Here is a 12,304-nt window from a genome sequence, read left to right as displayed (position 1 = left end):
CGAGAGAAGCCATCTGCCCTCTTTCTTTCAACTGTATTGGTAGACTTAGGCAGCCGATACAATTGAAAGATGTGGAAGAACAGGTAGCAATAAGTTACTGCTTAAAATGCCATGTTGGCACTTCATGGTAAATAAGTGGATTTTGGTTGTAGTTTGGGCACTCGGTCTCTAAAAGGTTCGCCATCACTGGTCTAGTGGATAGAGGCTCTGTCCTGTATCTCTATGGCAGGTGGTGTGTGGAGGTAGTGATTTCAAACCCCCTGTTGGGCAAAAAGTTATTTAATTGAATAATATAGAGATCTTGTGTCTGGGGAGGCCCTGGGAGATGTAGACACCATATATGGAAATAAGGTGATATGTGGTCCTTGCTCTGCCACCAAACCTGCCCGTCTATGCGGTGGGTTCCCTGCCCGTCCTGCACATACATTGTACAACTCTAGTGCTACACCATGAATGGAGTGGTAATATACATGTATGACAACCTGATCATTAACTTCCATGGGACTCCCGGATGTTACGGTCAGTTCTTAAGAAGTTTGCGGATCATTGATCTTGTGCTCTGGGGGGAAAAAGGTTGACGGGGAGGATAGAGTGTGATAAGTAGTGAGGGGAGAAATGGCAGTGGACCAGTCCTCTAAATGGCGATCAATCCACAAAATCTTGAATGACCAGAGACCACATGTGTCAACTTGGAATGTGTCCAAATTAACCATATTGCCAAGTTTTAGGACCAAGGAGACGTTGGGTGACTTAATGGGTGCAAAGTTTTGCAGATAGGATTTTGCATTGCAGAGATTAAAGGAAATCTACCATCAAAATCCAGTACTCATAAACCTGAGACACTTACAGAGATCCAGGCTCCATGACTGTGGTAATCTGCTTATATTTGTTATTCATGACCAACTTCTTTCTAAAATCAACTCCATGCTATAGCTTCACAGGCTGTTAAACTGTGTTCCCCACTTCCGCTCTGCTTGATCTCATTGCAGCAGAAGTGAGATGGGGAAGTGTAACAGCCTGTAAATCTGCAGCATGGAAGGGCTCTGGTAACTCGGAGCCCTTCTCTCTCATTAAAATAAGAGTTGATTTTAGAGAGTAGTTCATGGATAACAAATATAAGATTACCACAGTCACAGTGCCCGGATCTATGAGTTTGCGGATGATGGATTTAGATGGTAGATTTCCTTTAAAATTTGCTTACAAGACTTCTCCTTGGGTGTAAGTATGTGGATACATACTGTGACCACAGTGCAGTGATTTGTACTGGAGCTGGAGTAAGGACGGAGTTGGTGGCACTTTTCCAGGTTTTCCTTCTCATTTGCAGTCTGATCACTACATATTACTTACAGCCCGTGTATCGCTGCATCTTCTGCTCCGCTTCTGATAAAGGACATGTTTTCCGGTAATTACACTTATTGGAGAAGTGGAAGTGTCTGCACTTCAGTTTTCACTCTGATTTGTTATGAATGCGTAGAGTTTGGCTTATTCTAATAATGTAACTTGCTACTTATAGTTTCCTCCATAAGATATTGCTGTTTGCTGTGAGTGTATTGCATGTGCCTCTCAGCACTCGGTGGATTCTTAAATATCGGGCATCTCCTTTTATTTTTTTTATTTATTTTTTTTTAATTTTACTTTTCTTTGCTATTTGACGGTGGATTTGTCATGGATTGGTGGGTTAATGCCCCCATGTGCAGAATTGCTGCATGGTCCATATTACTGCTCCATGATGTCGCCTGCAGGGCTGTGGCTGCGTTCTTGCGCAGTAAAGTGAGCGATCTGCCGTTTCTAGGCCAGAGTTCCTTTACATCTCAGCTCCTGGCAGCTTGTTCTGTCACTTGACTATTGTTTCATCAGCTTTTATATAATGTTTGCCGTTTCCAGCAGGATTTTGGCAACTGTTAAAATCTCAGCCTTATTCACTGCTGTGAAGAGTCTAAACAGCAATTTGTTTAAGGACTTGCTGAGAGCAGAGCTACAGGTCTTTATTCTTTTTGTATTTCAGCTTTTCTAGTAGAGGTTGTATGATGAAGCTGTTCGGTGCGCATGCGCCCTATTGTGTGTGCGCCCCTGCATGGCGCCCCTGCTCTTCCTCAGAATAGAGAGCTGCAGCAGAACCGCTCAGTGTGAGCATTTTTTGCATGGCCGGCTATTTATTGGCTATGAATGGCTGGCGGTTAGTTGCAATTTTTTTAGCACTTGCCATCACGAGGGGTCAGAGGTGGGTGACTTTCAGGAATAACTCAGATCAGAGTAGTGGGTGGAACTATGCACACATGTCATAAGTTTTTCCACAATCTATTGATCCAGTTAATGTGTTACGGTTGTACCCTGTGCTATCAGAATAGTTTGTGAGGAAAAGACCATACCCTTCAATTCTGGCACCACCTTAGCAGTCCTTAATACAGCAACGTCTGGGTTGCGATGCAAAAGCTGTGAACTTGGCCACTCCTTTGCCCTAGTGCAACGCTTCGTGTATGCCTTTTTTATTCTTTGTTACCATGTGTCTGGTCACAGGTTTGCTCCAGGTCACCTACCTTGGTTCCGATGTTGTAATGGTATCCTGGCAATAGCTCTATTTGCTATGCTGATTTTTACAAATACCTTCGTCCGCTTTCTGAATCATTTCAGTAGTCTTATACTATCTTAATTCACATTACCTGGCATATCGCTGGCAGGGAGTAATGTGAACTAAACTTGTATAAATTCCTGGAATGATCAACATGGCATAGGCCAGTGATGGCAAACCTTTTAGAAACAGAGTGCCCAAACTCCAACCAAAACCCACTTTTATGTCCCAAAGTGCCAACATGACAATTTGAGCAGTAACCTATTGATCTCTGCTGTATCACAAGTTTTAATCATATTGGCGTCCTGAGGAAGCAGGAGACATTTGGATTGTACCTTATTTCCCGGGGTCCCCTGAATAGGAAGAATCAAGGCACCTAGAGCAGGAGCTCCAACAATAATCCATCTCTGTCTGCACCTTATCGCTCCTCCTGTAGTCCTGGTAGCTAAGTAGGTGTCAATATAAAATAGCACTGAGTGTGGCGCGTCCTGAGCGAGGAAACCTTTAGTCCTATCTGATAAATTCTGTGCTGGGTGCCCACAAAAAGGGCTCCGAGTGCCACCTCTGGCACCTGTGCCATAGGTTCGCCACCACTGGCATAGGCTATTGGAACCTGTCATCAGTCTTGTCCACAAGCGATGGATCCCCCGTAATAGGTTTTAGTAATAATCTTTTGACGTAAAGCAAACCTTTCCTTACTTAATAACCATATTTACTTGCCATACTGCTGGTGACTGGATTGTGGATCTGAAAACTAGACGATCTGACACATGAGACATATCCTAAATTGTCTGTCTGCTTTAAGGACCAGTTCATACATTCATGTGCACTCCAAGACATCACATTATCACTGACTAAACTCATCCATCCGGACCCTGGCACTAGTTTCCATACATATGATACACAGTACTGCATTGAGTTCCCTACTAAAATGACTTTTTCTTTTAAAGTTCTTAAAAGATACCTTTTTCTTATTATTAATATTACTTGTATTTATAAACCTTTATGATCTCTAATGCTCTTGCTTTTCTCTCTCCAGGGCCCCACGTGCCTTTCCCACGACGGTCATCCATCAGAAAAGCGCCCTCGTCTCCTGTGCCTTCATTGCCTCCTCCACTCTTGTGTTACAGCTTTGTGACATTCCGGGGAAATGGCCGGTCGAGGCGGAAACGCGCGGCCAAACGGGCCGGCTGCCGGCAACAAAATCTGCCAGTTCAAGCTGGTTTTACTAGGGGAGTCAGCCGTGGGGAAGTCTAGTCTTGTCCTGCGTTTTGTCAAGGGCCAGTTCCATGAATACCAAGAGAGCACTATTGGAGGTTGGTTAATCTGTAAACCTGTCGTGTCTTACAAGCTATATTAATAACCAGGCCAGTGTACTTTCATCATGTGCTGTGCGATAGTGCTGGAGTTTGCTCTGTTATTATATTTCATCAATATTTCTTGTGCAAATTCGCTTCAGACCGTGTTCACACACTGATTTAAAAATAACCTATCAGCAGAAATTGATCGAATAAACGCTACCAATTTATTGTCAAGCAGGTTAACGCCTTCTACATCATTCAACCTGATGGTTTCCTCAAGAAAATCAACTTTGAAGTGAGAAATAAATTGGTTGCCATAGTGCTTTACAAATCATAGGGGACATGTACTAATAAAATAAGACATTACAAACAGTCATAAATCTTGTATTTCCCTCTCATCATCATAGACTGTAAGCTATCATGCCATTGTTCCATATAAGAGCTTGTATGGAGAGTTCAGGACTGAAGTCAAGCTCTCCCCCCAACCCTGCAACATCACTTACCGGCTCTCCTGATGTCTGGTGCATGATGGCAGTCACAGCAGAGGGGGGGTTATGAGGAGAGCTTGACTGTAGATGGCTCTTCTGTATATTTGCTTTGTCTATGTAAATCAAATAAAAAGCCATGTAACTAAACAAAATGCAACTAATGCAAAATGTATATATATATTTTAATTGAAGAAATGAATAGTGTAAATGATGATGGTAGTCTTTGTAATACACTTCACTAAGTAAAGCAGTGATACACTGCAGGGGCAAGAAGGAGCATCTGTAGTCCTGTACATGGCATGTAGTTAAAGGAAGCAGGCTAATGATTAACTCTTTCTATACCTAGAGAATATTACCCTTGATTTAGCTCTCTGAGAAGATGGGACTATCTCTGAGCTGATTCACATAATCTGCTTAAAGATTTTTTTTTTTTTTTTTTTACTGTGGACCTCTGTCTAAAAGTGTATACTTGCCTTGCCCTGCTGCAGCATGCTGGCACCTGCCAACATCTGTATATAGATACTTATTGGTGATGCAGCCTGGGGCTCTAGCAGGTGCATGGACATTTAGTCTCTGTATACAGAGGTGGACTGTTTGAGCTAAGTATACACAGTTTCTTCTCATACCCACTGGGGACAACATTAAAGATAATGCAAAAATCCTCCTGGGCAACCACTTCAAACTAAGGATAAATAATATTGCATTACTTAATGTTCTACATTATAATAAATATTACATTATTCTCACCGGCAGCATTGATTTGAGCAATATTGTTCAGTTTGGTTGCACTTTAAAAATGTAGATATGGCCCATCATGTAGAGACCCCTGATGTTTAGGAGCTAGAGCTATAAACCCATCACCTTCTCTGGGCAAGATGTAAAATTTTGCAGCTATTTCGAGATTGTGTGGATGAAATCTCAATAGATGTGTGTTACATGGAACCGGAACATGGCCTCATCCCATTGTAAATGGAGATCTCTGCTCATGTGTTTGATGTAATAAAGTCTGTTTATTGTCTCTGATCTACTATGGAGCGTAAGATTCCTTTGCATCTTTCCTCCTCTTAGAGAAAACAGTGGGGACCACAGCTATAAGCTTACTACATTTACACGTGAACAATTAGCTTTCAGTGTAGCCTGAGAATAATTCCGGATTCGGCAGTCCCGGGTATTAAATATACATGATTGTGGAGTGGTGGGGGGGTCTCTAAACCCTCCTCCCTCCGCACTTTACATAATTCCTTTATTCCTATGGAGTTGGAGGCAGGAAACGCTGAGCGCTGATCAGGACGGGAAGGGAGAGTCAGCAGGTTTTCAGTCTATCTAGTGGTGTCAGCTGATAAGTCCACAAGTACATATCAGTGCCAGGTCATTTCACTTTAACCCCTGCTGGCAAGGATCACACGGTTTGAGATTCTTGGTAAACCACACTTTTAATGTATTACCTTGTGCTTAAAGTGCAGTTACATATTCTCTAGCCTGCGCCCATCTCCCAATATACACTGAATACCTACATGTACTTTGTTCCCTCTTTGAGTCTCCGCCAAGAACACCAAGGGGGAAGGGGTTATCGTCCTTAACAGAAGTGGTATGGCAACCCCACCGGCCAGTCTAATGTTATCCAGTGGATAGCTGATGATGATTGGTACAAGGGGGACAGCAGTCATGGACCAGAGCAGAGACCCTGGCACCACCTAGAGCCTAATTGGCATATTGGGTGTCAAAGCTCTTTGTAGAGGAACTGTAACTTAAGTAAGAAAGCAGATTAGAGATTAGGAGTCATCTCCCAATTCTCTCTTGGAGATTAGGTGAGTTGCTAGGATTTCATTATCCGCCGTGATGCTGGTTTCTGTTGATTGACAGCGATGTATAGGAAGTTGTCTGGTCAAGAAGCTGTATCCCTCAGCATTTTCTTTTGTGGCTTTTGTACTCCTTTTTCCACTGTGTTTTGGCTTTTCAATCTGTAATATCAGATAAGCAGATAATCAAGGGGCTTCCTTTGTTCAGAATAATTAAGCGTAAAATGTTTCAAAATAACGTCACCAGTAGAGCCCAGTAGATCATATTGATTATAATTGTGTAATTTGGGCTTCTATTCAGGTGTATTGTAACATTTAGATGTGATCTTGGTTTTTTAAAGATTGTTTGCATATTCCCCGGGGAGCTGCGGCCAGGTCGTGGAAAAACGCATGCTTGCCAGCAACGGGTACTAGTAATTTTCAGGTCTGCATTGAATAGCCTTGGTTTGCAGATACTGATAGTAAGCAATATAGGGATATTGTTGCCACTTTTTTCACAAATACAGCTAGTGGCAGATTCCGATAGAGCCCCATCATCTGCCACCTTCCTCCTCCCATCTTTTAGTTAAAAATTGTTTCCCTCAGATCCACATATAAACAACTTCATAATTTTCCCTGGAATCCAGGGATATCTATAGTGAGTTGAGGCGGGGGGCATGGCCTCCTCTCGTTGACATCATTACAGGTCCTTTCGTCTCTTAACATTAACAAACTGTAATGTTATATCTGAACAATGAAAGCATGTCTCCATGGAGAGGAGTAGAAGTCCCTGCAGGCAAGCTGTGATTTTATTGATCAGATGTGCATGGGGTACAGTTTGCTAATGTGAAGAGGCTAAAAGACCTGAGATGATGTCACCCTGGTCACATGACATTATTGTTGAATGCTGAGAAAGGCATGAGCTGCTAGATTCGGCCCAAAGAGGCAACGTCCACCTTGACTCGCCATAGATATCCATAGAAACCAGGTAAAATTATCAAATTGATTTTATGCGGATTTAAGGGAAAAAAATGTAGCTAAAAGAAGGGGGTCGTTTAGTTACTAGAGCTCTATAGGAACCTGTCATTAGCTGTATTTGTGAAAAATGTGGTGACGGGTTCCCTTTAAAAAAAAAAAATGTTTTATTAAAAATAACATGTTTGATATGTTTCTTTTGCTGCTTTTAAAGTAACTTTATGTTTTGTCCCCAGCTGCTTTTCTTACACAGACAGTATGCCTGGATGACACAACAGTCAAGTTTGAGATTTGGGACACTGCAGGGCAGGAGAGGTACCACAGCTTGGCCCCCATGTACTACAGAGGAGCCCAAGCAGCCATTGTGGTCTATGACATCACTAACACCGTATGTATTTTACACTACCTACATTAGGCCTTATGCACACTAATATGTTTTTGTCATGTGTGCTAGACGTTGTTTCGGCAACTAGCACTCATCCCCACTTCTATCTATGGGTTCATGCACACAGCTGTATATTCCGTGGTCCCATACATTAGCTGACAGCTGGGGCTGAAAATTATAGCCCCAGTATTTGAGCCTGCCATCCACATGTTGGTGGATGACACACGGGCCACAAACAAGGAACCAAAGGTCCTTTGTTTGCGTCTCATGATCTGCATGTTGGTATGAAAGTAGCATTGCTTTGTAAGGCCTCATGCACACAAACGTCTTCATATCACAGGCCTATAAACAATGGACCTACTTTTTCCTGTTAAACGTTATTTTTGGTCATTTTTTGATGAGAACTCTCCTTAAGCCTCAATGAGGTTTCAGTCTTGAAGCTTTCACTGAATGTTACTAGAGATCAGGAGAGATGCCCGCCTCCAATATCACCTACAAAAATTAAAATAGAAAATAATCTGGTTGGAAAAACGGGCTCCTAAAAACACATGGTTCTGTTCATTTGAGATGTCAAATGTGCACAGTGTTTTATTGAACTAGCCTCTATTGAAGAGACTTGCTGTGAATTCCATCCCGAGTTCCTTCATGTACTATAGATTGATCTCTAGGGGATGAAGCTAATTCTATATGTTCCCCCTTCTAGGAAACATTCGCCAGAGCAAAGAATTGGGTGAAGGAACTTCAGAGACAGGCAAGTCCAAATATTGTAATTGCCTTGTCTGGAAATAAGGCCGATCTTTCCAGTAAAAGAGCCGTAGACTTCCAGGTGAGCATGTTACCCTAGTGTTCGGAGGTCCGTGTAGTAAAACTATGAATTGTTACTTCCCCAACTAAGTCACCCACTCTTATCCGTCCCAACAGGAAGCGCAAGCATATGCGGAAGACAATAGCCTGCTCTTCATGGAGACGTCAGCTAAAACAGCGATGAATGTGAATGAAATCTTTATGGCCATAGGTATGGTGCTGCTTCTCACTGAACATCCATAGCACTTGTGTGTGTAGTAGCTTCTATGCCCTGGACGTATCTCACATGGCATCCAGATCTGTTTGCTTTGATCCATATAAGGGGTCGTGCCATGACAAACGCTTCTTTCGTTAGGTGCTAGTTAGTCTCCACTGACCATAGTTTTCACTTACAGTATATGTGCTAGCCATTCAGTTGAGTGACCAACCATGTAGTAATATATTAAGCATAAGACGGGCTTAGCAAAAAGGAAGAGCAGTGCTCAAGATGGGGGACCTTAGAGCAATGTCATTGGGCCAAAATTAAGTATTTTGAAATGGAAGTTACCATGACTAAATCTAGTTAAGAAATTGCACTTACAGCCCTAAAAAAGGATAAGAGATGAAGATTCCACTGGACTACGTGTTTAATGTACACAAGAATGAGTTGCTGGGACGAAATAAAACTTAAAGGAAATCTACCATTTGTTTTTATGCATTGTGAACCAAACATACTTCGAGAATGCTGTAGCTACACTGATGCAGAAACTTATTTTGTTTAACCCCTGATCTGAGTGGTTTTGCTCAAAAAATAATAAAATTCAGGAGCTTGGGAAAGCTGGGTGCAGGCTGGCTGCGTACATTAAAGGGCTAGCTGAACTGTCCAGACAGGACTAATCAACCTGAGCAGAATGACTTGTACACAGCAGCTGGGGGATGGTGCAGTGACTGATTACTTCTGCCTCTCGGGGACAACATATTCTTGGCTTGTGCTGGACAGGATAAGGCTGAAGCAGAGTATAATTGGGGTAAGAGGAGAAGCGCCGGGGCAGCCACAGGAGCCACAGAGCCTCATTGTCATAATGTTATAATTGTTTTTCCGCAAAATCACTCTTCTCCGGGATTAAACAAGATATGTTTCTGCATCAGTGTCGCTACAGCATTCTCATGGCAGGTTTGGTTCATAATGTATAAAATCAAATGGTAGATTTACTTTAAGGGGGTTATCCCAACTTATGACGTTACAAGGTAGTCAGTTATGGTCTGACAGAGGGATCTGTTCTGATCACAAGAATGGGACCACCAGTTCTCTAAAGAATGGGCATCTCATTTTCTTGGATTGTCGGAGCGGCAGGATTAGCATGTGTCCAGCTGCTTCATTCACCGTCTACAGGAGTGGGCGCCATAGAGGCACTTTTAGCGTGCAGGTTTTTTATTTATTTTTCTTTCACCTCAATTCTTTCTAATTTTTTTTGTTGTTTTTTTTTTTTTTAAAAAACCTCCAGCCAAGAAACTGCCGAAGAATGAGCCACAAAGTGCACAAGGCGCCCCTGGAAGAAATCGGGGTGTGGACCTCCAAGAAAATAGTCCCCCTGCTAGGAGCCAGTGCTGCAGCAACTGAGTTGTGTGCCCATTTCCACCGCCGTGTACTTCCTCGTCTCTCATCACCTGGTGGTGGGCAGAAGGGAACCAAAAACCTAGAGATTTACAATAAAATGAAAAAAAAAAAAAAACAAAAACAAAAAAAAATGTCAAATTGAGAAACCAACAATAAAACCAACAAAGAGATGAGACTGAAAAATCCGCTCTAAGCCTATTGAATCCTTGGCTCCCTGCGGAATCAGAATGACCACCCTGGTTCTGGAGGGGTTAAGGTGGGCGCTGTGACCTGTATGTTATCATCCGTACCACCACTCCAGCTTCTGATTGATCAGGGTCCCAATGGATATCTCATTCCACCTGCACTTTTTTTTTTTCTCCTTTGTATAAATACTAATTCAATTTTTAAGTCTTAAGTCACTTTTAATATATATATATATATATTATAAATATATAAATATGAACTATGATCCGATTAACCTCCTATTTCCCTCCTCCTCTCCCTCCTCTGGTTGTTGTGGGGCTTGGTGGCGGCAGTGAGAAGGGAAGGGGAAGCTTCATTTTCTAAGCTCTGGGAAATGTGTGACGCTTCTAATCAAATTCTGATGAGCTCCTTGTTCATGAAATCATTCTTAAGCCGTATATTGTAAGGACAGAACGCTGTGTACATTGACATGCATACATGTATGGAGTGTATATGAATATATATATATATTTTTTTTTTTTTCTTCAACTGTTTTGATCCCCTTAATACAGGATGCCTTTCTTAAATTATGTGTTAATCCAAAGACCTCCCCTACTGCAGCCCCTTCTATCCATAGCAGACGCATAGCTCTTATTCCCTTCTTATTTGTCTGTGTCGGAGTACTGAGGGGCGGTCCGTGCCTAAATTAGGAAATGGCCTATGTCTTGGTATACTGGGGTTCAGGTAATGTTGACACTTCACAATCAGATCCTGAACGCTAGTCTTTTTGTCCATTCTCTCGATTACTAGTATGTGGCCATTTCTGGATTTGGGGGGTGGGGGTTATGTTCTTTGGCACTTTTGAAAGCCTGCTTTCTGATTACCTTTGCTAAAGGGCCCTATTCACATGAGCTCCTATGGTCTAGTATAAGTTGATGCCACTTTATCCTGTTCTTCCAGATTTTATTTCAGTTTTGCTATGTAAACTTGCTATCGCACTGCTAACCCTGTTAAAGTGAGGGTGCGGTGGTGACAACAGCGAACTTTACATAGTAAGTTATGATGCGTTAGTCTGATCACCATACAAAGCGGATGAAATGGGAATGGCAAAGGATGTAATTGGCATCAGTAATGGACAGTCTCTGGATTATATACCCACACTTTACGTTGTATCAATCTCATTCACTATACTGATAAAATAAATTGTTGTCCCCACCCTACAGAGCACCTGTAGCCGACCTGTGCACACATGAATGCTCCCCTATGAACACAACCTGAACGTGTCTGAGATGACTTGTGCCATAGTCATGCTCAATCTATAGAGCATTACTTGAAGGTGCAGTTTTCTTTTACATAAACTTTCTGTCAAGTGTATTTTATATAAATCATAAGACAACATATCATATAATGATTATTTCTGTACTCGAAGGCCCACGTGGCAGCAATCCACGTGGCTATAATTTGCACAAAGACAGAAAGATGTCCAGCTTGGGGTCAGACTGCAGATATGTTCTTGCCTTCAATAATAATCTGTATGAGAATCCATAGAGCATTATATGATATATCTGGGCTGACCCAACAGTGGGTGATTTTAGGGTCACCCATTAATTTTTTGTGAACGCTATCATAGAATCATTTTATTTGGGGGGAGCTGTGAAACAGATTTGTGAAGTAATAAGGCACCTGAAGAATTTTTATGCCCCCAGCCCAATCTTTTGACCAAATAACAGTTATGAGTATTAAGGGGACGGGAACTTCTGTATTTTTTTTTTCTTTTCTGTATTTTGTATTGTATGTTCTCTGCAATATGTACTCAATCAGTATCTTGATAATACAGTGCGTACCCAACATGTACATGGTTTCCTCATTCTCTCTTTGTGCTTTTAGTCTGTTTTAAATGAAATTTTAATTTTATTCTAGGATTTGAAAGTTTTGGATTAATTTAAAGGCACTTCTTGTCATGAGTATAGGCTGGTGGATGTAACGGCCATTCACATTTCTTATGTCTGGTATTTCTGTACTGAATGGATGGATCTGCTGGGCTACATCCTCTGTGCAGAGAACCAACAGCACTTCAGCTTTTATGGCACTTGCTGGAGCGATATCCACAGCGATCCTGTATTTTTTGGTTTATAAAATGCAGACTTGGTTTATAAAATTGCAGACTAGGTCATGCAAAATAAAGGAAAATTTAGTTCTGTTGCTTCTGATCTGGCCCCTTCCCCTGGCAGCATGAAAAGGT

At 41.9% G+C, this 12,304-nt stretch overlaps 1 protein-coding gene across 1 annotated transcript in view; it reads left to right on the top strand.

Moving 5' to 3' along the window:
* Window positions 1–11,916, top strand: part of RAB5C (RAB5C, member RAS oncogene family) — a 30,362-nt gene extending 18,446 nt beyond the window's left edge. The window contains exons 2-6 of the mRNA XM_072111702.1: window positions 3,609–3,885; window positions 7,348–7,499; window positions 8,200–8,322; window positions 8,418–8,511; window positions 9,785–11,916. Coding sequence (XP_071967803.1) covers window positions 3,720–3,885; window positions 7,348–7,499; window positions 8,200–8,322; window positions 8,418–8,511; window positions 9,785–9,900 — 651 coding nt within the window. The 5' untranslated portion in view covers window positions 3,609–3,719 and the 3' untranslated portion in view covers window positions 9,901–11,916. The remainder of the gene's footprint in view (window positions 1–3,608; window positions 3,886–7,347; window positions 7,500–8,199; window positions 8,323–8,417; window positions 8,512–9,784) is intronic.
* Window positions 11,917–12,304: the final 388 nt, after the last annotated feature.

This window comes from Engystomops pustulosus, chromosome 6 (assembly GCF_040894005.1).
Source record: "Engystomops pustulosus chromosome 6, aEngPut4.maternal, whole genome shotgun sequence".
Classification (NCBI taxonomy): domain Eukaryota; kingdom Metazoa; phylum Chordata; class Amphibia; order Anura; family Leptodactylidae; genus Engystomops; species Engystomops pustulosus.
Note: the sequence above shows the minus strand (reverse complement) of the source record. Positions and strands in the feature narration are given on the sequence as shown.